This window comes from Pseudonaja textilis, chromosome 3, assembly GCF_049901715.1.
Source record: "Pseudonaja textilis isolate UNSWEBS1 chromosome 3, rPseTex1.2, whole genome shotgun sequence".
Classification (NCBI taxonomy): Eukaryota; Metazoa; Chordata; class Lepidosauria; order Squamata; family Elapidae; genus Pseudonaja; species Pseudonaja textilis.
This window is the reverse complement of record NC_141992.1, coordinates 53533681-53561255: the sequence shown is the minus strand read 5'-3', so window position 1 is coordinate 53561255 and position 27575 is coordinate 53533681. Positions and strand designations below refer to the sequence as shown.

Below are 27575 nucleotides of genomic sequence, written 5' to 3'. Positions count from 1 at the left end.
CACCGTTCACCACCCACCGGGAGCTGTTGGCCTATCAACCTGTCAGAGCGCTCCCCTCCGTGGCAGCCCGACCGCTGGCTCCTCCTCAGTGAGGTAAATCATAGTCAGCGTGGCTCTGCCAATCGCCGGCAGAGGAACGCTCGGGGCGGTCCCCTTTAACTCTGGGGTGACTCCGAAGCGGGTCCATCGAGAAGGAAGACGTGCTGGAACCGCTCTCAGGGACGCGCCGTTTTCCTCCCGTTTCTTAGATCCACCGGCGGGTGAGTGCGCTCGTCCAAGTGGGGGGTGGGGAGAGATTTCTCGATACTTTTTACGAGGCTTTTCGGGGCCTGCAAGAGAGAGCCGCACATCCTGTCCGGCTTAAGGCGGCTGCCTCCCTCCCCGTTCTTGCATTCCCCGGCTGCCACACCCTATTCGCTGCGGGCTTGGGACCGATCTCGCCACCTTCTCCCAGTCCGCGTTCCCGAGAGCTTTCCCCCGCCCTCCTTTTCGCTTAGCCGGCGGGCAAGCCATTTCCTCTCCCGCCTGCCCGCAGCGCGCGTGACGCAGGCCGACTTGACAGGAGCAGAGCTCCCGGAGGCTGCTGCTTGAAAGCAACGGGAGCTGGGCAAATTTCCTTTCTCAGAGAAATACTCTAGCACGGGTTCGCTTACCGCAACGGTTTGAAAAATGGGGGCAAGAGGCGGCGGGGACACCACCACGACGACGACGGGATGTTGCTGCAGAAGAGGCCGAGAGTATATTCGTTAAGAGAAATGGGGCCGGAGAGACTGAAGCTAGTTGAGGGAGCACCCCTATTCGCCCCGGTCTTCGTGACGGATTAATCTGAGGCAAAACGGTCGAATCGTAAAAATAGGGAAGGAGGGACGGTTGCTAATCGAAATACACCCTTTTCCCCCTCAGCGTACACAAACTCAAGGGCTTCTGACGTCAGTGTGACAGACAGACGTTCAATAGGGGAGGCTTTTTGTAATCCTGGCAGTGCGATAATAAATAAAACAATCTAACGTTGATATGTAGCTGTTAAAAGCATAGGAATTTCGGTTTGGTGCCACTGGCATCAATAGACTTCCTTTAGATCCCTTCCCCCCTTTAGGTGAATGCTGAAGTTGAATTTAACCATTCATTTCTTGTACATCGTTTTCTTCTCTTCCTTTTTTCCCTTCTTGTTTGCTATCCTTAGAAAAATCATTTTCCGAAATAGGATTAATTGTAAAAAGGAACAGAAAGTTTCTGCAGGAGAAACAATATGTGTAAGCAATAGTTTATAGCTCACCATGAAGTTAGAAAGAGACAGAAGGAAGTTAATCATCTGCTCCTCTTCCATCTTTGTTTTCCTTTCTTTTCAAATGTATGGTGATAAGAGAAAACCTCAATGCTCACATTGTTCTCATATACGGAATGAAGGAAGAAATGATTTATTAATATGACTGACTACACATCTATGTAAGATGTTCTGAGCACCAAACATAACAAAAACCGAATTTGATTAGAACAAAAAAAACCAACAACTGATGCATGCATTTGACAAGAATTTGCAATGGTCAGTGATTTCTCATATCTTGCACATTATACAGCTGTGTGTTAAATTGCTTGCCAAGTCATTACCCAAGTTGATTCCCTCAAAGTACAGTGCTGAAAATTTTCTGAGATACTATAAAGATTAACAATATTTTGTGTCACAACCTTTAGAGACTCTTCATCATATCTGATCAAGGTACAGGAAAGTTATACCATAATGGATGTATTTGTTACATGCATAATAATTAATTTTTATTGCAACACTATATTTTCATTGGAACAGAACAAAAGGGTTACTCTCTTCTTAGTAGGCTGATGCTGATGTTGGAATTTGGAAAAATATCTCAGGCTCAGAAAAATGTATTGGAAATTTTTGCATTTTTAATTTTTTAACATTCTGTATTAAACATAACATGTTTATGAAGTTTACATTTAGATGTAACAATACTTCCCACCTTTCAGTTTAAAGCTATTCTTGAACTATTCAAATTATCAAATCAAAATCAAATGCACAGTTTCTTTGAGTTTTTAAAAGGTTTTAAAACAAAAGATTCATAGAATGCTTAATTTTTTTCTTGTTTTTGTCAACTTAAATTTCTATTCTCCCCGCCATACAAAGTTAGAGGAACTTTCTGTTCCAAAGTTAGCTCCTGTTTATGTACATTAGGAATAGTGAAGCTGAGACATGAGAAAAATGTATGTGATATGAATTAAATATATAATCAAATCTTATATTTTAGATTCAGTAGGCAGAGGTGCCATAGATTGTTCTACTTTATTTCAGTTGTATATCAAGACAGCTGTATGCTCAGTTAGAGATAAAAATATTTAAAACTGACTTCACAGTAAATGCAATATTTAAAATGGAATATGTTATTGCTATTTATTTGTTAGAACTATTTTATATCCACACAAAATCCCAACTAAGTACAATAGCAACTATTTTCTTTGCTGGGCTGCTTTTATCCTAAGTTTGGAGTTCTTAACGTTTCATGAAGATATCAGATCATGAGTGAATGGATTGTGCAAGGAGAAGTTATTCAGTCAGTTTTCTTCCCGATACAAATAATTACTTCTGATTGAGGTGGCCTGTAAACTTTTTCTGCCCAGCTTGTATGCCTGATTCCTGTCAAGAGTTGAGTATGTGGAATGTAGTTGTGCGGGAGGGCACATTACTGGCAAATGACTGTGCTTAGCTGACACCTCAATTACATCAAAGACACTATGGCGAAAGTATTTTAGGGAAATTAATTTTAAATTTAAATTAATTATCACTTGTAGTCTTCCACTGACTACTGGTATTTTCATTAATTTATTTCCCACTAAACTCAAATTATGCATCTTGTATTTTTAAATGTCACCATTCTATAGAAGAAGACACTGCTCACCTGCCTGTCTAATATTGATGTAGGCACATATTGCTTTTTAATAGTTTTGAATGCAGTTCCAGCTATTTGTTCTGATATGCCCTATCACATTTCCTCCTTCACCGTTCTGAAACAGATGAAATTGGGAGAAATGTGCTTCCTCCAGTCCCTTTATTATTTTACAATGCTGTAGCATGTAGGAGCCTATTGAAGTAGTAATAAAAGCCATGGAAAAGTATGGCCAAGGAAAAATGCATATAATTTTTCCTCATTTGTATATACTATATGAAAAATAAGACAAAAGCATAGCAGGGGAACTCGTGGAGGATAGTGGGCTTAAAATGTAACTTGAATAAAATGCATCTGTTCATAAATGACTCTCTGAAAGCTCAGAAAAATAAAAATTCAGTTGATATGTTAGAGTCTTTAGATAAAAAGTTAAATTGTGTTTTATGGAAACAGAGCAGATTAAAGTATGCATGTAATTTTTAAGTGATGTTTGTAATTCTGTAGTATTCACTGGGGAACTCTCACCTTCTGGTCTGGGTGATTGTCCAAGTGCAGATTTAGGAGCGTATGTCGAGTTCTGTAAAATAAGTCTCTGTGGGTATCTCAGGGGTTATTTCATTAATAGTTGAAACCATCTGCCATATGAATGTATAGATCCCAGCATGCACTTGAACTGTAAATGATTAAGGAAAGGAGCCAAGCATGCTTCTTGTCTAGGAGATTATGTAGTAGAGTAGTTTTTGTCAAAATCATGTACAGGGAACTTAATATGAATTGGCATGCTGGTAAATAAAAGCAGAAAAAATATTTTGTGTATCTTAGAGATTTTATCAATTGTTTAGGTATTAAATCCCTCTCTCAGTCTAACTATGGCTTATGCCTTGCCGGTTACCTGGAGCAGATGCATTTTTTTCAACCCCCTGCCCATTAAAGACTCGTGCTTACTCCATAAAGACTCCTCTTTGAGTCAAGGACCTACTTGTATTTGTCCTGGAGCAATCATTAGTAGGAAACTGCTAATATGCATTATGTTTATATACAGTGTTTTAGATGGCTTTCTAAATAGTGCAGCTTTCTATTAATTCACAAGATACTGCCTAGGATTTAGGTGGAAGTCATTAATTTTACAGGAGGTGAATACATGGGATGAAATTGGTGAATGGCTTTTGCTCATTCTTTCCCACGTCGAAAACATTACTCTAAAAAGAGACCTCAGTATTTGAGGACTCCAAAGTTTTAATTGCAGGACCAACAGCAGTTCAATTACAATGAAATGTTGTTTGCCTTAAGGCAGGTAGGATCGCTACCTGCTCAATTCTGGATTATCACTAAGGAAATACATGTGACTTTTATTATTGACACAATCTCTGTGATTTCTACCTGGAGAAGGGGTAGCAGGGTGTAGCAACAGTTGCTCCTATACTAAAGTTTAGTAAACACTCTTGAAGTTAAATGAGAGCCAGTTTGGGCTAATAGTTAAGGTACTAGGCTAGAAAGCAAGAAACCATGAGTTTAAGTATTGTCTTAGCCATGACAGCAGGCTGGGTGACCTTGGGGCAGTCACACACACTCTCAGACAAACGGGGTTGCTGCTCTGGGGAAAATAGGAGGAAGGTGTGTTGGGTATGTTTGCCGCTTTGACTTATTTGCAAAAATCATAAAGGTGGGATACAGATAAACAAATAGAAATAAATAAATCAGGCTAGCTTGGTTTCTGATGGTAAGCCAACATTCGTGATTGCTAATATTTAATAGATTGACCTGATTATTATTGCAAATAATAGCTTATCTTTTATTTTTATTCAAATGTGATTACGTTTTACTGAATTGGAAAAAAATGGTCTCCTTCACAAAAATATATTTTAGATCCCCTTTCTGGGCCTATGTCACTAGATGTCACCAACATTATCAAAATGTGGCCTGCAGGAAATTTGAAAGGATTTAGACTTACTAAGAACTGTTAATAGTGTAGATTTCAGAGGAGAATATGATTGAAATAGAGCCCATTTACTTCTCTCTTTGGACATAACAGTCTTTCAAAGGGCAGCTCTATACTATTTTTTTTGACTTGATCAGTTTATTCCTCTATTGCAAGCTTTAGATTATATAATTTTATATGATGGTTAGAACATGTTGGCCTTTATAATCTATTAGTACTGTTAAGGCAGTTCTGTTTTATTGTAGCCTGCTGTATAGTACTTCACTGAACTAGGGAAAATATTTATTTAAAAAACCCTGACTTATTCTAAAGGAAGTAGCAATCTAATGGATATACAGTTGAACTAGTGGAAATTAGCACGTATGGTTTGTGGTCAGCATATTGCTCTGAATATAAAATTGGAGTTGGAACTTCTGTTTTCAGTGTTGTCTTCCATTTCAAGGGTACTTTTCCCCACTGATCTGGATGTTCTGCACAACCTCACTTGGCAGGGCAAGAAGGATTCCAATCCCCTCCTCCATCTCTATGCATCAATATACTATTGAGAGATTCTTCTCTGCATCCATGTGCGTGGCAGTACCAGGCACAACACTTCTATGCAAGCAACTCATGTGGGTGTGGGGTTTTGTGCTGTTGACTTCAGAATGTCAGTGGGTTGAAGATGCAGCCAAGCTATGGGCTTGATGTGTCATGTTATAGTTTTGCCAGAATACTGTTTATACAGGTGGGTGGAGCTGGAATTTGGGCATTAGATTACAATAATAGATGCTGAAGCACACTGAGCTTTATTTCAGTATGTAGTTCCAATTAACATTTCTGTGATTCCAGTTGGAAAATGCATGGTGAACATGTTCCTATGTAGATATCCAGATCTGCTCTATTGCATGTGATGGGAGGAGAGATGATTTTCTGTCTCCTTTTACCCCCGTGGTTTCAATTCTATAGCAGTAGAATTGTGTTACATTCTTTCTTCTACCTAAAGTTGATGGCAGTTTAATTTTAGTGAGCAGATGTCAACTAAAACATTTTTCTTCTCAAACCAGTGAGGGGTGGGGGAGGGCTTTCAATTTCAAAGCCATTTTAGCAACCTGTAGAATGTTGCTAGTGAAAATTCCCACTGCACTGTTCCAGTCTGACCTGTTCAGTGCTTTGGTACACACTGGTGCCAGGGCAGAATGGTATCCAGACAATATTATATGGCTACACAGTGTATAGGAATAGGCTTTTGAGAATACCACATAAGAACTGTGCTGTATTCTTGGTCTGGGTGTTTGTATGACACAATTGCACCATAGACTAGAAATGGGGCTGGGCTGCTTATGTGGCAGAATGCTGAGCAGAATTCCCTCCAGCTCCCAAACAGGCTGAGCAGGTTGAGCCCATGTGGGGCAGTGACAGCTCAATCTCTGTATTCTACTGATTATGCAGGAAAGTATATTGGGCATTTAATTTCTCCTCCTTTCTCTCTGTAATATGTAAAAAAAGAAATATTTAGACCTGATTAAATCTTAGCCTTTGAACAGACATGCTCATTTAATCATCTCTAAACAGGGAAATGTAACTCATTATAGTACAGAGTGCCCAGTGGGAAATCAATGCTGAGAGTACTTATTACTGATATCTCAGTAATTAGTTTCCTATTAAATACAAAAGCATACAGATTCTGTTTCCTTAATCTCTCAAGGAACTACATGCCTACAGTATTTATGCAATATGTGCCCCTCAAGTGCTGCGTTCAGCTCTCAGAGCTACTTATTCAGGAGAATAAACTCTAGCGTTATATACCAGTGAATCAACAAGGAGTAGCCATTTCCTATTGTTCAGATCAAGTTTTGCCCTATTGCTTCAGTGGAGTACAGATTATTAGACATGGAAAGATAGGAAACTTGGTTTCTCTTTAAGAAACCACCATATTCCTCCACATCAATTCAACAGCAGTTGCCATGATTTGAATAGTGGGGAGAGTTTGCATTGGAGTGTAGCCAGATATAGGGACCACCTGCGAATGGGTAGGTTGGGAGATAAAAATGTATTTTGGCTTAAAGGAATTTTATAAAACTGCATGGATGAATCATGAATGTTTGGGCAGAAAAAAACTTCTCTCATTTCCCATATTCACACCAAATCTATGATGTGCCTCCCATTTTAAAGGTGAATTGTTTCAGGGGAAAAAGTGAAATCTTCCTTTCATGCGGACATTATACTTTAGAGCAGGCATGTCCAACCCACAGCCTGTGGGCCACATAGCCCTGGACAGCTAGCCCTGGACAGCCACATCATCATCATCATTATCATCATCATCATTATGTGCATTTATATATCTTAATTATATTATATATCTTCTATTTGGATAAGACAATTCTTCATTCAATGTGGTCCAGACAAGCCAAAAGATTGGACATGCCTGCTTTAGATATTTTAAAGTAACTTTATTTGTACTTCTATCTTAGCTTCACTGTCAGTGTATATTCTTATGTATAATAATAGAAACAGGAAAGAGCTACATTGTTTTTTATTTTAAATATGGTTTTACATTCTGTAAGCCGCCTTGAGTCACCATGGGAAAATGGGCGGCAATATAAATTCAATAAATAAACAAACAAACAAATAAATATAATTGATGTGGACTGTTTATCTTGATCTTCTATCTCTATTGTACTTTTAGGGTGGTTCTGTTCTTCCTGGTCTTGCCTGATAAATTTCCGAAACTCAGAGAAGCCAAGAACAATTGGCAACTTGACACCACCAGACTTCTGGTATGTTTTCCCAATTTTTTTCTTGGTCCTAAGCTTGTCTTGATCTTTCACTGTTCATTCCTTCATAAATTCTAAAAAAAAAAAAAAAAAAAGGCTGGATCCTCTCAAAGTAAGGCTGTTCTAAATTCCCTTGTTTGTTCTTGTTGTATGATGTATACTGATACTGTTGGTTCCTTTCACATCAGTAACAGCTTATTTTGAACTATCTGTATTGTGGCTGGATGTATTAGTTTTTCTTAGCATCTTTCTAGGTTGAGTCACTATACGAAAAATAATATTTTAGAAAATGATTTGTGATTTTTCTTACTGTGTGCTCTGTTTCTAAGGTTGGCTGCTTAAATATATATATTTTAGTCATATTAGAGTACTTCTATAACATGGTGTCCTAAAAGCCTTAGCTGCTCTGATATATAACCTGTTTGGTTGATCAACAAAATAAATTTCAGAAAGTAACGGTAGCATTTTTTATTTTGGCCTTACTGCTGTAAAGTCTGAGATAACATATACTTCCGTTTATATAGCATGTATTATTTTCTGTCCATTTGAACCAGGTTAGGGTATTATTTGACCTTTACCTGTATACTATGAATAAACTGATTATAATTTTTTTCTAGATGGGTTTGTAGACCAGGTGTGTCCAACATTTAGGCTTGCCTAGGTGAATTGAGTGAAGATAAATTGCTTTATGCCACATTACTAGCTGTCCAGGACCACATGTGGCCTACAGACCACAAGTTCTAGATTGAGTGTGTCTGAACAGCTTTGTTTTACTTGTACTTTTTTTACTTGTCAGTATTTGCTATCAGTACTGTCAAAATCATTCATAGAAAAAAAATCCTAGATGTGTTCAGCGAAAACAAGAATTAAATCATTTATTTCATCCCAAAAGTAATTATGCTTTGTTGAGAATTGGGTAATAATACAGAACTATTCATTACTTGCATCCAAATAAAAGCATGATTTGCAGGTTGTCCAGTTCTTAGGCATTGATTAACATTTCACTTCTTATGCAGAACAGCAACTAATATTGTTACCATGGAAGTGTTGGTGAACAACTATCGAGAATTCATGAAGGGAGCAGGTGAGCTGATCTTAGCCGAATAACTGAAACTATTTTTTGTTTTCTTTTTACTCCTTTTCCTCCCCCAAAAGGAAACAAATTTAGACTGGTAATTGAATTTACTGAGGAAGAGGATCCAAAGCTACATATTTCTGTGTTGCAAAAGTTTTGCTTTCAGTATTTTAATAATTGGAGTGTTTCCCTTGAGCAGCAATAACTACAAATAAATATTTCCAATAACTGTTGATCAGTTCTGTATATTGTCTTAGAGGAATTTAGCCCATTCCTCCTTACAGAGCAGCTTCAACTCAGGGATATTGGTGGGCTCCCTTGCATGAACTGCTCATTTTAGGTCTTTCACAATATTTCTACAGGCTTAAGTTTAAGACTTTGACTTGACCATTCGAAAACATTAACTTTCTTCTACTGTAACCATTTTTTGGTTGTATGATTGGGTTTTGGGGTTTTTGTCTTGCTGCATAACCACTTCCTCTTGAGGTTCAGTTCACATACAGATGCCCTGACATTTTCCTGTAGAATTTGCCAGTACAATTCAGAATTCAAAATTCCATCAATAATGGCAAGCCATCCTGGTCCAGAGTCAACAAAGCAAGCCCAAACTGTGATATTATCAGCACCATATTTCACACATGGGACAAGGTTCTTAGGGTAGAATGCAGCATTTGTCTTTTGCAAAACTTAATACTTTTTATTTAAGCGCAAAAGTTTTATATTAGTCTAATTTCTCCATAGAATTTCATCCAATAGCCTTTTTTGGATTATCCATATGGTCTTTCGCAAACTATAGATGAGCAACAACATTCTTTGGGGAGAGTAATGGTTATCTCCTTGCCACCCTGCGATGCACACAATTTCTCTGTGGAAATTAAAACAACTTTTTGGCTAAAGTATATGTATTATGTGTAGAAAAATGAAGCCATGAAATGACATAGGAAAATTGTGTTGTTTTTTTAAAACAATTTTCATACTAGATATGGCCCTGGTCCATTCTGTGTGCAACGTCTCTTCTTGAAATATCCATGAAAATAATGGGACATTCCAGCCTGCACAATTAGCAGACAAAAAAAGGAGGTGACAGCTGAGTAGCACAGCACAAGATAGGGACACCTTTGGCTAAGGCTGATAAGTATTTGTCCTGCCTACCAAAGTTTTCAGAGCGCCAACACTTGTCCCTCTTTCTGAATCATTCTAAAAAAGCCAATCTTTGTAGTGGCTGGAGCTGGCACTATCAGTCAATGTGAGGGGACCTCCTTCATCCAGCACTGGCACAAGACCTTTGGCTAATTGTCAAAACTATAATGACAGAACTAATATTGAGAATACAAATTTGGCCTTCCCTTGGCAGAAACAGCATAGCAAGAAGTTGTAGTCCTGTCGTCTGATTTATAGAATGATTTTTTTCTATGACAGGATATGAAAGTTAAACATTGTGATTTTGCTGTTGCCTATAACAACTAGAAGAAAATTAAGAAGATTCAATTAAACAACCTTGGAAAGGGACAGAAAGTGTCCATTATTATCATTATCTCTACCTTGCATTTTATGCTGTCCCTATCCCATTCGGATGCTGAGGCTCTTACAATTTTTTAAAATATAAACATTCGTTAAATAAATGTGAATATTAGTTACTGTCATTATAGTCATATGCTATTGTTTCCTCCACCCTTATGGAAAAGAGAACTGTAAAATCTGCCCAACTACTAGTTGCATCAAAACAATGTCTTTTGTACTGTCTACTATATTGGCTATCCGGAGTTTTGTGGTCTTATGAATGCTGACATTCACCAATGCAAGAGGCCTTTAGTTCCTTGGACATTACTCTTGGGTTCTTTGAGTTCTTTTGGAATATTAGACACTGCTTTTAGTGTGAACTTGGCTAGCTGAACATTCCTGGGGAGGATAACATTAGTAATGAAGTGTTTCCATTTGTACAATGACGGTGTATATCTTGCCTGAAAATGGACTGATGGAGTCCAAACTCTTTGGAAAGTTTGGTAATTTATTTGATAATGAATATCCCTAATTCTGTTCTTTCAATAGGCAAGAACTCCTACCCTTTCATCTGATTATTGTCCCATTAACTGAAGTGCCTGACTCTTAATTCCCCCTGAAATGAATCTTCCAAAAGTTCACATACTTTTACCACATTCAAATATGTAGCTTTGGATCATTTTCATCAATAAATCAATCCACAAGTATAATGTTTTTGTCTTATTTGTTTAATTTGGTTTTCTCTGTGTAGTTTTAGTACTTGTGTGGATAAGTGATCATGTTTTAGGTCATATTTATGCAGAAGTGTTCAAATTTCAAAAGGATTCACAATCTTTAAATACCACTATCCCTAAAACGTGTCTACTCCAGGTACATTGGCTACTGATAACAAAAGATTCAATGTATTGCAAGATCCTTACATATTTTTTTTCACAGACCCTCGGATTGCTTCATATCCACTTATGGATTCTCCTTGGCCTCTGATGGGTATCTTACTGGGTTATGCCTATTTTGTATTATCACTGGGGCCACGGCTCATGGCCAACAGGAAACCTGTGAACCTTAAGAAGTTCATGATACTTTATAATTCTTTTTTGATGGCACTATCAATTTATATTGTTTATGAGGTAAGCTTCTCCCTGTATTAAATTTTATCTGTAGCTCTTAGATATACAATTGTTGCTTACACTGATTCTCCAACATCAGTTTCAAGGTCTCTTTCTACTTTTGCATATCTAAAACAGTTTGAGTTCAGAAAAGAGATATGAAACTTTTATCTTATTCTAAAAGTTTTGCAAAAATGCAGTCCCCTATTTTTGTTTTTAAATATATAGCATACATTTAAATTGTATATAATAATTATATTAAAAAACACAAATTTCTGACTAAAAAGCACACTAGCTCACTATTTATTGCATGTTCAAATTATCTGCTTTAGCAGTAAGTTGGAAAGATTTATTCTTTCTTACTTAGACACAACTTCTCTATGAAAGAGACAGATGCAACATTTTCACATCTAGAACCTATAAGCAAGGAAAATAGAAATATTTATACTTGCCCTCACTACTTTTCTGTAATATGTAAAAAGTTATCCTAAAACATACAATCAGCGAAAGTTGGGTAGAAGATTTAGTTCAACAGAAAATTTCAGGTTCTTCAAACTTCCTAGAAATGTTTTCTCAAAATGAGAGCATTTGTTTTACATTTGAGATAGTAGGTATTAAAAATATGATGCAATACAGGGGGCTTATTTCCATGAATTTTGAAATTTTGTACTAGGAATGGTACAAATGACATTGTAACAGTAAATAATTATTAATAGTCAATATTCAAACTCATTTTATACATTGATAGCAGAATTTATACTAATAGGCCACTATCGTACAAGATCACATATTTTTACCAGCTGTTATGCTGAATGACTTCTCTGAATCCTTTTATGTTTCACTGTGAATGCACATTTTCCCAAGTAGAATAACATATGGGATTTGTCTTGATATGGAAGAATACAATGTTATTACTGATATTTCATTTTCTTTGTTCCAAATTATATCAGTTAGTATTGTTCAGTGAGATAAATATAGTACATGACAATTATATCTTAAAAATCTACTTTGGTGTTAATTCAAAATAAGTCTATAATGCTTGGATTGTAGCAGTATATGAAAAAAACATTGCTTCACTAAAAATACTTGAAGTAAAATTTCTCAAGTAAAAAGACATGTGCATATTAGTTATTAAATGCATTGATATTTATTTGAAAATGTTGTAATGTTTGGTCTGACCCTGCTCAGCATATGAGACCTAGAAAAGAAAGCTGTTATGAACTGTGATGTTATTGGAATGTAGTTTTAATGAAGAAGAGGACTGGGAATGATGAGTTCTAATACCATTTTTTTGGGTAGTTTTTAATGTCAGGCTGGCTAAATGGTTATACATGGAGGTGTGACCCTGTTGATACATCCCAGGATCCCAGGGCTCTTCGGGTAAGCTTGTTTTTCGTTTTCCTGTCTTGTCCTCCCTTTGTTCTGCCTGTACTCCTATGTTTCTTTTACATGTTCTGTTTCTTTTCTTTAGTTTTTAATACAGCCTTTGGTGAAGGTGTTCTAAGAAGACAATTGAGAAGGGAGGCTATAAAGGGCGAGAAAAGTGGAGGGAAAGATGGGTTTTTAATTTTGTGATGGCTAGAATGTAAAAAGACACTTATCTTGTCTCTAGATGGTCCGTGTGGCATGGATCTTCATTTTCTCTAAAGTCATTGAGCTGATGGATACAGTAAGTGACTCTGGACTTCTTATGATTGATCGTATTTTTCTAGTTAAAGCATAATTGCTTTTCACCCAGTATCTTTAGATGGTGGCCACTCAAGTCTACTTATTCTTCCAGCATTTATATTCTTATAAAATTATAGTGGTCAATCTTTACATACTTTGCTGCATTTATGCAGCAGGATGTTCTGGGTAGGTCGGGCTATATGTGTTCTGATAAATACAGTTATATTTAAAAGATTGTGTAGCAGTAATTTCATGGCCATATTTTGAGGACTGCATTGTGGTCTTTTTTCTCTAATTTAGATTTGGTATAGATGAATTAGAACATCTGTATAAATACACCACTAGCCAAAACCTGAAACCTACATCTCACAGTGCATTGTTGTTTCCAGGTGATCTTTATCCTAAGAAAAAAGAATGAACAAGTGACCTTTCTGCATGTTTTCCACCACTCAGTGCTACCCTGGAGCTGGTGGTGGGGTGTGAAATTTGGTCCAGGTGAGATTTTAAAGGGAGATTTACTCTAGAACTTGATTCCAAGATTTGAAAAAATTGTATTCATACATATTTTCAGATATGTCTCTTTATAATATGGTATCTCATGAATACATGAAGTATATGTGTCTTCTCATTATAGGTATATGTACTTGAATATATAGTTTGGCTATCCAGGATATTACAGGAACAAGAAGACAGTTTTGGACTTTGAACTATCTGCCCTCATCTGCTTTCTTCATTAAAGTCATGTTTGGATAGTAGAAGTCCTGAATCTTTTCAAACCTTTCTGTTTTGATATATGTAGATTTTAAAATTAACTCTTCTTTTATTTTTCTGTCATCAAGTCCTAGCTATTTCATATATTTGAAGAGCTATGATTATGCAGTGATTAGAATGTAGGACTGCACATGCACGCGTGTCTCCTGCACACACACCCTCCACCCCCTGCACATGCATGCCAGATACCCGACAATCAGCTGTCTGGTGGTGGTACACATGCGCATACGCAAGTGGGACTCTTCCAGGTGACCTCTTGCATGCTAGCGGGAATGGCTCTGCGTGCCACTTCCGGCACGTGTGGCATTGGTTCTCCAGCACGGATCTAGCCTTTCTGTCCACAGACTGAGTCATCAATCTTTGCCACGCATCTTTCTGTCAGGGCCAGGAAGCCCCCAGTCATGACTCAGTCTTGGCCTGATAGAGATGTGGTAAAGGTTGGCTCCGTGTTTTTGCAAAGCAGCATTCCATCTGAAGTGTGGATTCTCCAAAAGGTTTGAAAAAGGTAGAAGACAGGCAGCAGAAGGATTTCTAAGTCTATTCTTCTTGCCCTGTTATCATGCAGCTTCCCTGAACCATCAATAACAGCCCAAACCAGCCTGGCATAGAGCAGCAGCTCTATAACTAACTCCCACCCTTGTGGGGGGGTGTGCCCTAGAGCCCCAGCCAACAATAGCAACATGCAAAAAGCACTTTTTGGCTCACCCAGGTAACTCCAGCGTGGGCATTTGCAATCGCAGCTCTCCACAGCTGATCGTCGGGGCCAGCAGACGCCATTTTGGCTGCGACTGCATGACACTAATAACAGGCAAAAATGTTTGATGGTATCTGCTGAATACAAATTACTGACATTTTTTTTTCTTACCATTTTGATCATGATCCCAGGTGCCCCAAATGAATTTTCTTTGTTTTTCTAATATTTATATAGACTGTAAGGTCTAGTTATGTCATTCATCCTCACTTGTTTACCTTTCTCCTTTTCTGTGTTACTCTACAGGAGGAATGGGCTCCTTCCATGCTATGGTGAACTGTATGGTACATGTTGTGATGTACTTCTATTATGCGCTCTCAGCTGCAGGACCTGCTTTCCAAAAGTACTTGTGGTGGAAGAAGTACATCACTGCCATTCAACTAGTAAGTAACAAAGGGAAAAGGACAGGGAAATTATGCCAGCATTTTTTATTCATTTGTACAAATCATCTTTGGTCACTTTGTCTGATTCTGTTTCTTTTGAATAGCTAATTATAGAAATTTTATAACCTAATTTGATATTTGTTGCCTATGTTGAGATTTCCCTTTTCTTCCATTCCCATCATTGCCTGTGAGTAGAAGGAACTCCACCTATCACCTTTACTTATTTCATCTGTGCCTTGTTTCTGTTTCTAGCTGCAGTTTGTGCTTGTCTCCATCCACATCTCCCAGTACTACTTCATTCCTGACTGCAAATATCAGTTCCCAATCTTCATCCACCTCATCTGGATTTATGGAGTTATCTTCTTCCTTCTCTTCTCCAACTTCTGGTACCAGTCATATACCAAAGGCAAGCGTCTGCCCAAGTTCATGACACAACCTCAGCAAAACGGCTTCCATGAGAATGGTGCCATTGCTAATGGCAAAGTCAAAGCCAACTAAGGGTAGGATCAACTAGCTCCATATCTGGGCTTCTTAACCAGATCAAGTGCCTACAGACTGTTATCTTGCAGTTCCAAACCACCTTCCCAACTGCCCTGTTTCCCTCGTCTTGCTTTCATCTTTCCCCAAGGGAGACAGGCTGCCTGGGCTGTCGGTGCTGAATCCAGCCCAAGGCCTCCGAAGTGCCTATGTCTGCCCTGGGCTGGGCTTCCTTCAGAGCTGGACCAAAGCAGAACCCTGACAGATGGGACACATTTATCCACTTAATTCTGTGTACCCAATGTGATCTAGGTGGGGATTTTTGTTACTTTGCTTTCCCTAAGTTGGTGTTGTCATTTGTGAATTCTCTGTGTTCCGCCATTCCTACTCCTTTCCTACTTGAATGTAAGTCCCTTTTTGCTGGGGGTGGGAAATAATTCCTCCTGGAGATAAACTGCTCCTGCTCTGCGTGCAGATGGGGTACTACTAGGCAAGTCTTATTGCCTTGGCTGTATTCCTCTCTTGGCATTGCTCCGCAGCTTTAGCTGCTTTGATCCCAGGACCTTAGCAATAACTCTGGACTTCAATCTCCATATGGCTTGATGACTGCAAGCTCTTATTGCACTGAGGCCCAGGGAGAAGAAATAGGACCCTATTGTTCAGCTTGTATGCCATTGCTCTGTGTGCCTTTTAAAATATTATTGAATCTGCCCCAAAGAACAGAGGCTCCCCATAATCTAAATTTTGGGGAGGACTTCTCAAGAGGAGGTATATCCCTCCTGACTTTTCCATTTGTATTCACAGAAATAAATGGATAGAAAAAGAATAGTCATTCTGTTCTTGATTTCAAGGCCTTGCTCATTGTTGGTTGGGCCTGATGTGCGAAAAGAACTTTATTATAAGTACTATGTTAATATTGATTTTCAGTTCCAGTGTCTACTGCTTCTTGCAATGAATTGCTCTCTTAGTTGAAGTTGGTTTACTAGATGAGAGGAGCTGAAAAACTGAAATCAAAATCCTGTGAAGAGTGGCGGCTCTGTCCTGGCTCATCCACAGTACATGGTGTCAGGCATCAGATTATTTCTGCTCAAGAACACGGGAATTGCAAATTCAATTTTTCCTAGTTTTATGGGTCTATAGAATACCTTCAACTCAAAGTTCCATGCAGCATTTAAGTCCTTGGCTCTTGCTTGTCCTGTCTGCTGTTCCAGGCAGGACAGTGTTAATTTCTCTCTCTCCTTATATGGACACTCCTTCAGGCCAGATGCTTTCCTGTGTGTACTGGCTTAGGTTCTTGGTGAAGCTCCAACTACTGGGCATTATCCTGGGCTTGAAGAGACCTGTAGTCCTTGGTGCTATTGCCTGTGGTCAGGTTGAGTGTAATAAGTGAAAAAGCTACACATACTGTTGTGTGGGGAGTACAAAATAATTCTGCAACAGAATAAATTGGAAAAGTAATCTTAGTAGCAGATCTTGGATCTGTATTGCATCCTAAATTCAGAGTGCCAAAATATGAAAGCAAGGATATATTGGTGAATATAAAAAGCTAAGGTACTAAGAATATGTTTTTGTTGTTAGAATAAACTTGTATTGGTCTCTCTACCTCAGTGCTGGGGTAGACTAACCCAGAATCTAGATTATGTGCCATAAACAATGCTGTATATACTATTGGAGAGATTTGTATAACCCAGAATATTTTGATACATTCACTGGCCATTCTGAAAGAAGGCAATCTTGTTTAAAAGCCTTTAAGCAAAGTTCACTGTTAGGTTGAAATAGGTTTTGTAACACTACTTACCTTTCCACCGCTGATTATCCTGTTGTGTACTGTTTCTCCACCTGTGTCTGAGAAACCCTAAACCAATGCTAATAGCAACCTTTAAAACTGATACAATGTTTGACTGAGAAGCTTTTACAATGTAGAGGATACTTAGGGGTACAATTTGGAAAAAGTAAAAGATTCTTGTTTGTTCTCCTATATGTGTGCCTGCTCTCAACATTTTTTACTGTACTTAATGGATCAATATTTGATGATAATCATGCAAGGGTGATGAAAAATCAACAGTGACACTGTTCCAAATTAGGCAGTATAGCTTACTCATTCTAAAATGCCCTTTTTTATAAGCCTGAAGTTAATTTCTGTCCTAAGAATCATTGGTTCACATGAAATCTAATGAACAGGCCCTTATGGAGTGTTATTTTTTTCAGCGTTTTTTGCAAGTGCTGATTTTAGTACTTATCAAATAAAGATTCATGTTGCCCTAGTGTACGGCTGTCAAACTCCTGGCCCGTGGGCCAGATATGTCACGTGCTGGCCACGCCCATGCCTGGTTTAGTGAAGGGGAAAAAAGTCCCAATGTCACATGATGCCGCCCTGCCGATGTGAGTTTGACACCCCTGCCCTAGTGACTTTCTGATGGTGGTGCATTTTTGAATAGCCATGTGCCTTCTAAACAGGATGTACAGTTAACTGCTCTACATTTTGAGTGTGATTATCTGCAGTTTTCTGAATGAGTAGGTAGCAGAATTGTTTGCTAAGACTAATTAAGGCTTCAGTAGTCTCAGCTTGCTACAGGACTAGTGTTGTAGACATTCAGGTAGTCCTTGACTTACAAGTACGATTGGGATTGATTTACGGTCATAAGTTATCATGGTTGTAAATGGAGGCATTCGATGACTACTCAATTTTACATTTTTTGTGGTCATTAAGTAAATCACCACCATCATTATACAAATTGTTAAGTGAACACTGGTCATATTAACCTGTTCCTCAGCATGAGTGTTTTTGCAGGGAAAATTAGCAAATTGAGATGACTCTGGGATATTGCAGTTGATCACAAAGTTGAGCCAGTTGCCTAGCACCCAAAATATCATGTGACTAAGGCTGTATATGGCATATTTTGTGATGGGCAGACATGCCCAACAGGCCGTAAAGAACCTATTCCAGGCCCAAATGATCAAATGATCCTAAGTCAGGAACTACCTACATGAAATCCATGAGAACTCTTATCACATATGGGAAGAGAAGTGTTTACACCTCCTTGGGCACAAGCAACTTCACTAAGCTATAACTATGGATAGATTTCATAAGATAACTGTAATAGGCTACACTTCAAAATAAGACTGAAATATTAATGCTTTATTTGCCCTATTGATGAAGGACCAACTCATGAATCTTTATTAAAATGTATTTTATTCATGTAATCTGAATTATAACCTTACTGCATCATTTTATTAAATTTGTACACTGCCCGACTCCCAACCAGTTGTCAAAATAGTTACACTACAGATTTTATCTGCCCAAACGGCAATTCTCTTAATAATGTCTGTCATTTTGATTATTTAATAACAGATCATTTTCAGCATTTTTTACATAAGCCCCAAGAATCTTTAAAAAGAGGTGAAGATGAGTTGAGGCTAATATTGGTGTTGATTGATTGGTTTGGCTTTTCAGTTTCCACTCAACCAGTAGGCAGTAAAATCATTTGTAGAATTGTTTGGGTTACAGTTGATTTGATTGAGGCTAAAAAAAAAAAAAACCTACAGAAGGACTAGACTCACCCACCAGCATTTGGGATATTAGAATGTCTTGAGTTTAAAAGAAGTGCAAAAAATAACAAAGGAGTGGAAAGATTAACTCTCAGGAGTGTTGAGGTTGATTTCAGAGAAAATGGTTTTGGAAGAACAATCTTAAATATCAGTCCAAATAGTTCAGTAAAATTACTGGGTTCAGCTAAGCAAATTTACAACTGTTTATTTGGTAAGGTAAAAATAGTTGGGAAGAAAAATTCGGTTATGTATTTCTTAATAAAACTGTTGCTCCGTAACAGGATGTTGCATCAAGGCTGTGACTTGAAAACATATTTCAAATCCCAAATTAATATTTCAGGTTAAATCTAAATTCTGAAACCTAATCTGTCCCACAACTCAAGAGGGGTGGAAGAGGGAAGTTAAATTATAGTCAATTTGCCTAGTGATAAAAGCTGTCACAATGATTTAGAGAAGGTACGTTATTGATTGTATCAGGAGAATCTAGTCTTTATTTTCCTTCAATAGTTTATTTTTATTACAATGGTATACAAGCCAAGTTCTAGCAAACAAGCCAATATCAATTAAAGTCATTCACACCATTTGTGATTCATATATCAATCCATATACCAACACTATTTCTAAAGGAGAGTGAAATATTTATTAATAGTTTAAAATTCTGTACATAAAGCAATAGATTGGAAGAGAGTTGGATGAAACTCAGCGAATTCCTTGATGGATAATGCTGGTTTTAGTACTGCTCTCTTTCTCCTTCTTACGTGCTGGGTCCAACTCAAAGCAGCGCCAAAGCCTCAGTGTTTCATCTGCTGCTGCTGAAGCAACTGTGGTTCCATCTGGGCTCATAGTTAAGCTTAGCACCCTAGCAGTGTGACCTAAGGAAAGATATTTTACAAATGACTGTAAATGATAGTTGGTAATATATTCGAGTTGGCATAGGCATTTTTCTTTGTGGAATAGACCACCATAACCTGTAATTAAACTAATCCAACCCAGGAAAAGATATCATTTTGACCACTGACACATTTGTGTTTAGGAGCAAAACAAAAGCTTTCATGCATTTACAAAACAGCTGCTACAGTGAGCACAACCAAATTTAAAACATCAATTTACCAGACAAGAAAATAGTCCTTAGCTTGTAGTCTATCCCTGTGGAAAGTTTGTTGACAATTTGGACAATTTTGTAAATATGTTTAAGATTTATGCTGATCAGTGTCTTGATCAGGACACTTAATTATATAAAAAAACTTACCTTTCAACTCAGTGACCTTTGACATTGATGGGTATTTCCACACTACCAGTTGGTTTTGAGCAAACCCATGACCAGACACTAGTTCTTTATAGTTTGTAGACCATAGTACTGCACAGACCTATTAACACCAGAAAAAGTGCAATAAGTAAAATATTGACTGGATATAACCTTACGTGGAAAAATTCAGCATGTTAAATTTAAAGTGTTGAAATAATCCTTACTTTTTTTGAAATGTATTAAGCAAACCTACCTGGGACTGTGCATCTACTGTATTGAGGCAACTCCCAGAGCACACATTCCAGATCCTTATGTGGCGATCACTTGTTCCACCTCCTGTAGCCAGCACATTGGATTGCCATGGACTCCAAGCCACAGCCTAAGGGGGAAAGTGTACTATTGTCACCGTTCTCCATGATTAGAAATACTGTGTTTGCAAACTATAGATGGTCCTCATTTTTGCAGAGGCAACTGGGCCATTAAGCAAAGAGATTGCTAAATGAAATTGCAATTGTGCTTATGGTCTTAACTTCAGTTTTCCTTTGTTTTACAGACCTGTGAAGGTCATAAAGTTACTTTTTCATTAGTCAAAACTACAAATGGTTGATAAATGAGGCAATTGCTAAATAAGGACTACATATCATTTAAGAAGCCTTATTAAAATGTTATTTTAATTTCTTGTCATGGTTATTTTACAAACTATTGTCACTCTTTTGGTGTCGGAACTTAAGCTGCCATTTTGGACTTCAAACATCACATATGCAATCAAGATCTGTTTACTGTATTACAAATTCCAGTTTCCAAGATTGCCATGGCAATTCCTAAATTGCCATGGATTGGATTCAGACCACACTGCAAGCTGTGGAACTTGATTAAAGAGCTATCCAAATGACCATTAATTGAGGTTTATACCATATAATTTTGTACCAAGATGTATGTCTACTCTCTACAGATATATACTCACCTTAACAGCTCCCTGATGTTGTGTAAAAGTTTGCACAGGACGTGGTGACCAGTTGTCCCCTTGAGCAATAGACCATATGTTTACGAGATTGTCATTGCCTCCACTAGCCAAGTAACGGCCATCAGGTGCCCATTTTAGCCCACATACTTCTTGTGTATGACCAGCAAGTGTTGCCACGTGGTGTTCTGCCACACGGACATCATGATGATGTATGTGACCAGTCCGTGATCCACTATAAGGAAAAATTAGTATAGTCACCTATATCAAATGTACCAGAAGGCCAATGTGATGTATTTCTTCACTATGAAAAATTATAAGCCATATGGCTTCTTTCCCCATCAGTACCCATGAGATATACTGCTTAGAAACTATTACCTGGACAGAATGTAGCTATTCCAACTTAAAGAACTCACACGGGATGAATGACTGACCATATTTCGTAGACGCTTTTTCTGCTGGATGTCCCATAACTAAATCAATATAAACAAAGAATCCAAATACCCAACTTTATTTTTATTGTCTCATGGAATACAGCTCAAGTGAGAAAATGCACAAGGCAGTCCCACTTGTTATAAACATTTTAATTCAGATATATAGAAATGAACAATCAATCAAATCATGGTCATACTGACTATCAAAGGAAGCAGCTCATAGTTTTCCAATCCAAAATGTAACAAGCCCATGTTGGTTTAAAAATCAAATATCTCTCAGGTTTCCCTCCAAAAGAGAATTTAACTTCCTTTAATATTAAAAGACTTTTTTTATTCTTCTCTGTCCCATTACCAGAATATCAGGTCATTAAATACAACCTTAGTTGCCCCACCTGGACCTCAGCATTACTTGTGCCAATTGCAAGGTAATTTCCTTCTCTGATCCATGAAACAGAAGAGATGTAGTCATCAGGATTTTCCATTTGCATGAGCTGGATTATTTCTCTGGAATCATAATTCCATAGATACACTGATTTATCCAGAGCCACAGCCAAAAAGTTGAGGGAGCTCCAATCAACTAAGTTCAGATCTAAATGAGAATACACACTAGTTTGGAAACAAAGCCAAGTCGAGTCAAGATACAACCCCTTCCTACCTCCATATTAGCCATATCCCATACAATATGGGGGCATAATTCTTTCAAAGGAAGCTGCAATATGGCAGAGGAGATAGGTCTCCTCTGCAGTTTGGAACAAAGCCTCACTAAAACTCCAAATCCATGGCTACTTACAGTAATCATTTCGAATGTCTGGGGCATCTAATATCCGCTCTGACACTGAGGCTATGTATCTGTTTATCTTCCTTGTGGACCCTGGTGTGCTCTTCTGGCTGTAGAGCACTTTGAGATTGTTCTGGTATCCTGGAAAAGAGGTAACCTAATTATCAGCATAAATCAAGAAAAAACTCAATGTTCCTATAATTCCAAGCTAACACAGTCAATGGAAATTTGGGGAAATGGGAATCTCCATTTAGAAGGCACTAACTGGATTTCTTTCAATAGAGACATCAACCTTAACATATCAACAGATAATACTTTAGAGAAAATGCAAAATACAATAGAGTTCATTTTCTAAGGCAGTGAAGGATTGCATTATGAGAAAGTCAAGTTTTGTTCTATTTTGAATAAACTGAACAAACTAATTCAAATTAGCATCCCTGCCTTTATTCAGAAAATGCAAAAAGGCAGCTTTTCCCAACGTGGTTCTAAATAGCCACTTGAAACAAATGATAAACAAGTTTGTAAAAAAAAAATTATAATCAGCTTGCTAATTGAATATCCCTAGACTAATTCCCATGAAAACAAAACATACCAGAACAATGGAATAAATTTGAATGAACTGGATTATGGATCATTGCTGCAACACCAGTTTAGAAGCCAGCTATTATTGATAGGAGCTTTTATCCAGAAGGGATGCATCTGGAAACTCACCAGGCCCTTCACTTTTCAATTTACTCTTGTGCTGAATAAGCCCAATGCAGATTTACCTTCAGGGGCATTCTGAGGTTTCCCACTTAGTCGCAGGATTTTTGCTTCTTCTACATCAAAACCATTAAGGTTCATTGCCCAGGCTTTCTGATGCTCCTTGGAAGGGGGAAAAACACTGTAAGAAATCAATAATACTGTACTTGATCACACAGAATTCAGTAAGTACACACTTGTGTGACCCTCACTGTACCAGACATTTAAACACTCTACCTTCTTGGTGGGTGTCTCCTCCGAGGATTCCTCTTTGGTTAGGAGAAAATTGGCCACATCCATTTGCATAGCACTACGATTAGGGATGTATCTATCCCCTCCAGTTTTGTTTGGAGTATTTTGTGATTTGGAACCAGACTTGCCTGCAAAACAAGAGATTTCATTAATTTGTAATTGCTAGCCTGAGAGCAAGAATCTTTTATTGCTTTCTCACAGTGTCATTAAGAAAAACATTAATGTTTATCTCCAGCACTGGAAAACAAATTGCACAAATAGAAGAGACCAAAGATTTGGCACTTGATGTCTGATTTCATCACATACAGTGATGTTTATCTACCTACTGGTTATAAAACACATCTTACCTGGTGTTTTGGAAGGAGTCTTGCTGGTACTATGAGGCCTGTTAGCTGGTTTCATAGGCGAAGGAGCTATGGCATCCGAGGCAGCTCCAGTGATGGGAGCAGCACTCTCCTTAGCCTTACGCTGCCATCGTGCAGGGGGTACATTGGGAACTTCAAATTTCAACAGCCCATGCAAATCACTCTCAAACAGGAACTGTGCCATAGGGATGCCGTGCTGTGGAATCAGAGCCAGGGAAGAAATAAGTTGATCTCGGATAAGGAGAGTAAGACAAGAACATCAGGAAAATAGAGTCATCTGCATCCACAGGATGGCTATAGGTTCACAAGCCTTATTCCAGAATATAACAAACTAGATAAGATTCAGGTGACTGAATGCGGTCCTTACAAGCACAAGTGGCAAGAAAAGACCATGCTCCTTTTCTTTCATATTCTGCTTTCTACCCGACTTTTTCCCCCTCCCGCAAAGGCCCCACAATCTGGGCGAAAGGGTGGAGCTCTTTTTGTAACCCAACCGTTTATCTTCTGGAGATTTAACCAAGCAAACGTCTCACAATAAGACAATATAGTGATTTTTCTTTTCCTGCGATACGTTTGCTTGATTGAAAGCAGTCCGCTTTTCTTCCTCATACAATTTCCGGGTCAGTTTCTGGCACGGGGGGTGATGGGGGAGGGGAGGGTGCATCTCGTGCACCGCAGCAAAATACATTACAAGACAAATTGGGCAGGAAAACCAATATTGGGCAGAGGACGGGAAGAAATCGAGAACCAGAAGGAAAACCCAAATTCGGGTCGGCGGAACCTCTCTCACTTACCACTGCTCTGACTCCAACTCTCCCGGCTCCTTCCGCCATTCAGGATTTAAACTTCCCACTTTGATCAGCGATTGGCCCATTTCGAACTTAACGTCCGCCCGACGACTTACGGCTCCCCCGCCTTTCTTTTTACGTCTATTGGCCCTTCGAATGGAAGTGGGCGTGGCTTTTGTCAACCCAACGTTTCCCTGGATGGTTTAAGTTGCCTTGGGCGGGTTCCTGTATGATTTACAATTGTCGTAACGGGGGAAGTGGCGTGAAAAAGGTCTCGGCCGATGTTCGGCGCGGGGTGGGGGAGGGGGAGCGTTTCCATGGCGCTTGACGCTCTAATGAAAATATTCAACGTTCTAAAGCAAACGGTTTTGGCCCGATGTTAAGCAGGTCAAACGGAAGCCGCAAGAAGTTATTGGGATAGCTTCTCTATTTGATTGCTAAACTGTAACTTGTAAACCAGAGCTCTCCAAACTTGGCAACGTTAAGACTTGTGGACTTCAACTCCCAGAATTCTCCAACCAGCCTAGCTAACCGCATAGCTGGCTGGAGAATTCTGGGAGTTGAAGTCCACAAATCTTCCAGTTGCCATGTTTGGGGAACCGCTTGCTGTAAACCTTTCTGCTGGGCATTCAAGGGGTAAAATCGGAGAAAAGATTATATGACCAGAAAAGAGCGTTCTTAAACATAATTGCAAGATTTATGGAAGCAGACTTGTTTTCATGAGACCTTATACCAGACAATACTGCACATCCTCTCATAGATGAGCCTCGCTGCTGTAGTTAGTGGATTTCATCTGCGATAAAGTTCTGGGTCTCCAGCCTTAATCTGGTTGTAATAAATCTACATTTTGTTCCAGTTTTCCAAGGAACAAAATGATGTCCTAAAATGGAGACCTATAATAGATTTTTAATTCAGAAAGTCAGTTTGTTCAACTGTTTTGTTGGTGACCAAGTAGCATCAGCATCTGCACCCTCTGTGTGCAGGAAAGATCTAAATAGGTGGTACCGAGCAGGAAGGAAGATGTTTAGCAAATGCAGTTTTGAACTCAGCTGTTTGAAAAATGGATCCCAACAAAAAAATCCTCTGAGGCAGATACCCTGCAGTCCTTCAGATGTTGCTGAATTATTTCCAGGGTGCTTTTGCTAGCAGGATTGATAGTGAGAGATGCTGAAAATTGTAGTTCAAATAAGGATTATTACTTGCTACAGTATATGTTACGTTTTAAAACCTTATTCTGAATTCTCTTATAAAAATTCTCCCATGTTCTGCCTTTTGTGCTTTGATTAGTACTTTTGATGCTTCCCTTCATCTTGGATGCATTTTTCAAACCTCATATTCAAAATTTCAATGTAATCTGGGAGTTCTGGACTCTCATTAAGGCAGGACATAAAAATATATTAATTTTAGAGAAATAATGATACAAGTTTTATAGATAGTGAAATATGTGGTATTAACAAGAGAAGAACAAGGAAGTGTGAAAAGCCAAACCACAAGGATCATCTATCAGTCATAAAGTTGTATTTGTCAAGATACCTTGTCTCACTTGTAACAAAACCACAAGCTAGGGGGTTTAGCAAGATGGGTTTGTGACATCCACCCACCCTAGCTTAGCAACAGGGGACGGGGAAAGCTGTGTTTCAAGTAACCAATGAATGACTGACAAGTTATACTTCTGTGTTTTGCCCCTTCTGAAGAAGTATATAAGCATGTGCTGTTCTATAAGAAATCTGTTCAGAAGTGACTCTCACTAAAATAATCTGAACCTGTTTGCGCAAATAAAACCAACTTATTTTTGGATTCCAAGGTCTGAGTCTCGTTATTTCCTGCAACATCATGACTCTTGCTCAAAGAGCAGGTGGCAATCTTGGCCAGGAGACCCTTTGGGTAAATGCAGGTTGGGTGCCAATTATGACCAATTATGACCAACAATCCCTGCTCATAGTCTCCCATGCCCTAGTTACCTCCCTTCCATATTGAAACACCCTTGAAAAATATCCAGAAGCTTCAATTGGTTCAAAATGCGATGGCGTACATAGTTTGGTGCAGGCCTAGATGTGCTTATGTGTCGTCATCTGTGGGAGCTGCAGTGGCTACTGATTTGCTTTGGTGTTCAAGTTGCTGGTTGCGAATTCATATGGCTTGTTATTTAAAGGACCATCTTTTCCCAATCAAATCTACCTGATCCACTAGAACAGGAAGGCAGGGAAGGAGGTCCGTCTGGGACCAAGAAGGGCCTTCTCCATGGTGACTCCCTCTCTGTGAAACATCATCTCTGCAGAGATGATTGGTTTCCTCTCTGACACTTTTTCATAAGACATGGCTTTGCCAACGGGCCTGGAGACCCCAGGGTGGGATGGAGTCCATGCAATGGCTTATTAGATCGTTAATGCCTGTGAATGAGGGGTGATTGCTCCTTGCTTGCCTTTGCTTGGTTTTATATTGTTTTTTTACCTTTATATTCTGAAATCAATAAATACATTTCTGGGACAATTCTATTGGAGAAAATTTTGGTTTATTTGTTATTACACTAGATACAATTGCCATTCTTCTAACAGAATATACCTTTATACAAGGAAAATGGGAAGTACTTACAGTATGCAGTCTCAGATCCCAGTTTATTTTCTTTCCTCGCTTCAACCTCTCTTTCAAGTGATGAGAGAGTACATGTATATTCAATATAATATCTTCAACCTGGCATTGGAATTGGCATCTCCAACTCTCTAGCTGACATTTTATTATAAAAGTGATATATACAGTGACATCTTCAAATAGCTGCTGTTTGTATTTTTCCCTGTTTTCTTCACATATATGGCAGGTGGCTATGGTCATCTCATTGACTACAACACTGATTCATCTGACCATTTGCTTCATTCAAAAATACCCTTTGCTTTTGGCCTTTCTTTGGCCTTTCTATCAACAGTAGAGCTTATGTAATGCCCTCTGAGGCTTTATGTTAGTTTGACCCAACTTCTGAGAAGCCCAGAATCTGTGCCATTAACTACTGCTGTGTTATATATCTTAGGCACCTAATTGGTTTGGTACAAGGAAGCATCAAAACAGAAGTACGTCTTGTCCTGGCTAGAGTAAGCCAGCAGAATTTACTTATCCTTTACTCCATGTACGTTTCCATTAAAAACTAGG

General features: G+C 38.5%; 2 protein-coding genes across 3 annotated transcripts; one reads left to right on the top strand and one right to left on the bottom strand.

The window, feature by feature from the left end:
* The first annotated feature begins 168 nt into the window (after positions 1 to 168).
* Positions 169 to 17298, top strand: ELOVL1 (ELOVL fatty acid elongase 1). Of its 2 annotated transcripts, XM_087929748.1 has the most exons (10): positions 169 to 260; positions 1365 to 1543; positions 7502 to 7592; positions 8606 to 8673; positions 11101 to 11291; positions 12570 to 12650; positions 12883 to 12939; positions 13328 to 13433; positions 14707 to 14843; positions 15096 to 17298. In XM_087929748.1, exons 4-10 carry the CDS (start codon positions 8628 to 8630, stop codon positions 15339 to 15341), a joined length of 864 nt encoding a protein of 287 aa, XP_087785874.1. In that variant the 5' UTR covers positions 169 to 260; positions 1365 to 1543; positions 7502 to 7592; positions 8606 to 8627; the 3' UTR covers positions 15342 to 17298. The 2 variants fall into 2 exon arrangements, with proteins under 2 accessions (XP_087785874.1, XP_026562770.1); XM_026706985.2 differs by lacking the exon at positions 1365 to 1543.
* A 2060-nt stretch (positions 17299 to 19358) lies between these two features.
* CDC20 (cell division cycle 20) lies at positions 19359 to 24559 on the bottom strand. Its single transcript, XM_026706983.2, has 11 exons — positions 24441 to 24559; positions 23629 to 23842; positions 23267 to 23409; positions 23056 to 23152; positions 22301 to 22429; positions 21903 to 22099; positions 21455 to 21549; positions 21080 to 21311; positions 20369 to 20494; positions 20119 to 20236; positions 19359 to 19741 (listed from the first exon to the last, which is right to left on the bottom strand). Exons 1-11 carry the CDS (start codon positions 24477 to 24479, stop codon positions 19569 to 19571), a joined length of 1563 nt encoding a protein of 520 aa, XP_026562768.1. The 5' UTR covers positions 24480 to 24559; the 3' UTR covers positions 19359 to 19568.
* Between the last annotated feature and the right edge of the window lie 3016 nt (positions 24560 to 27575).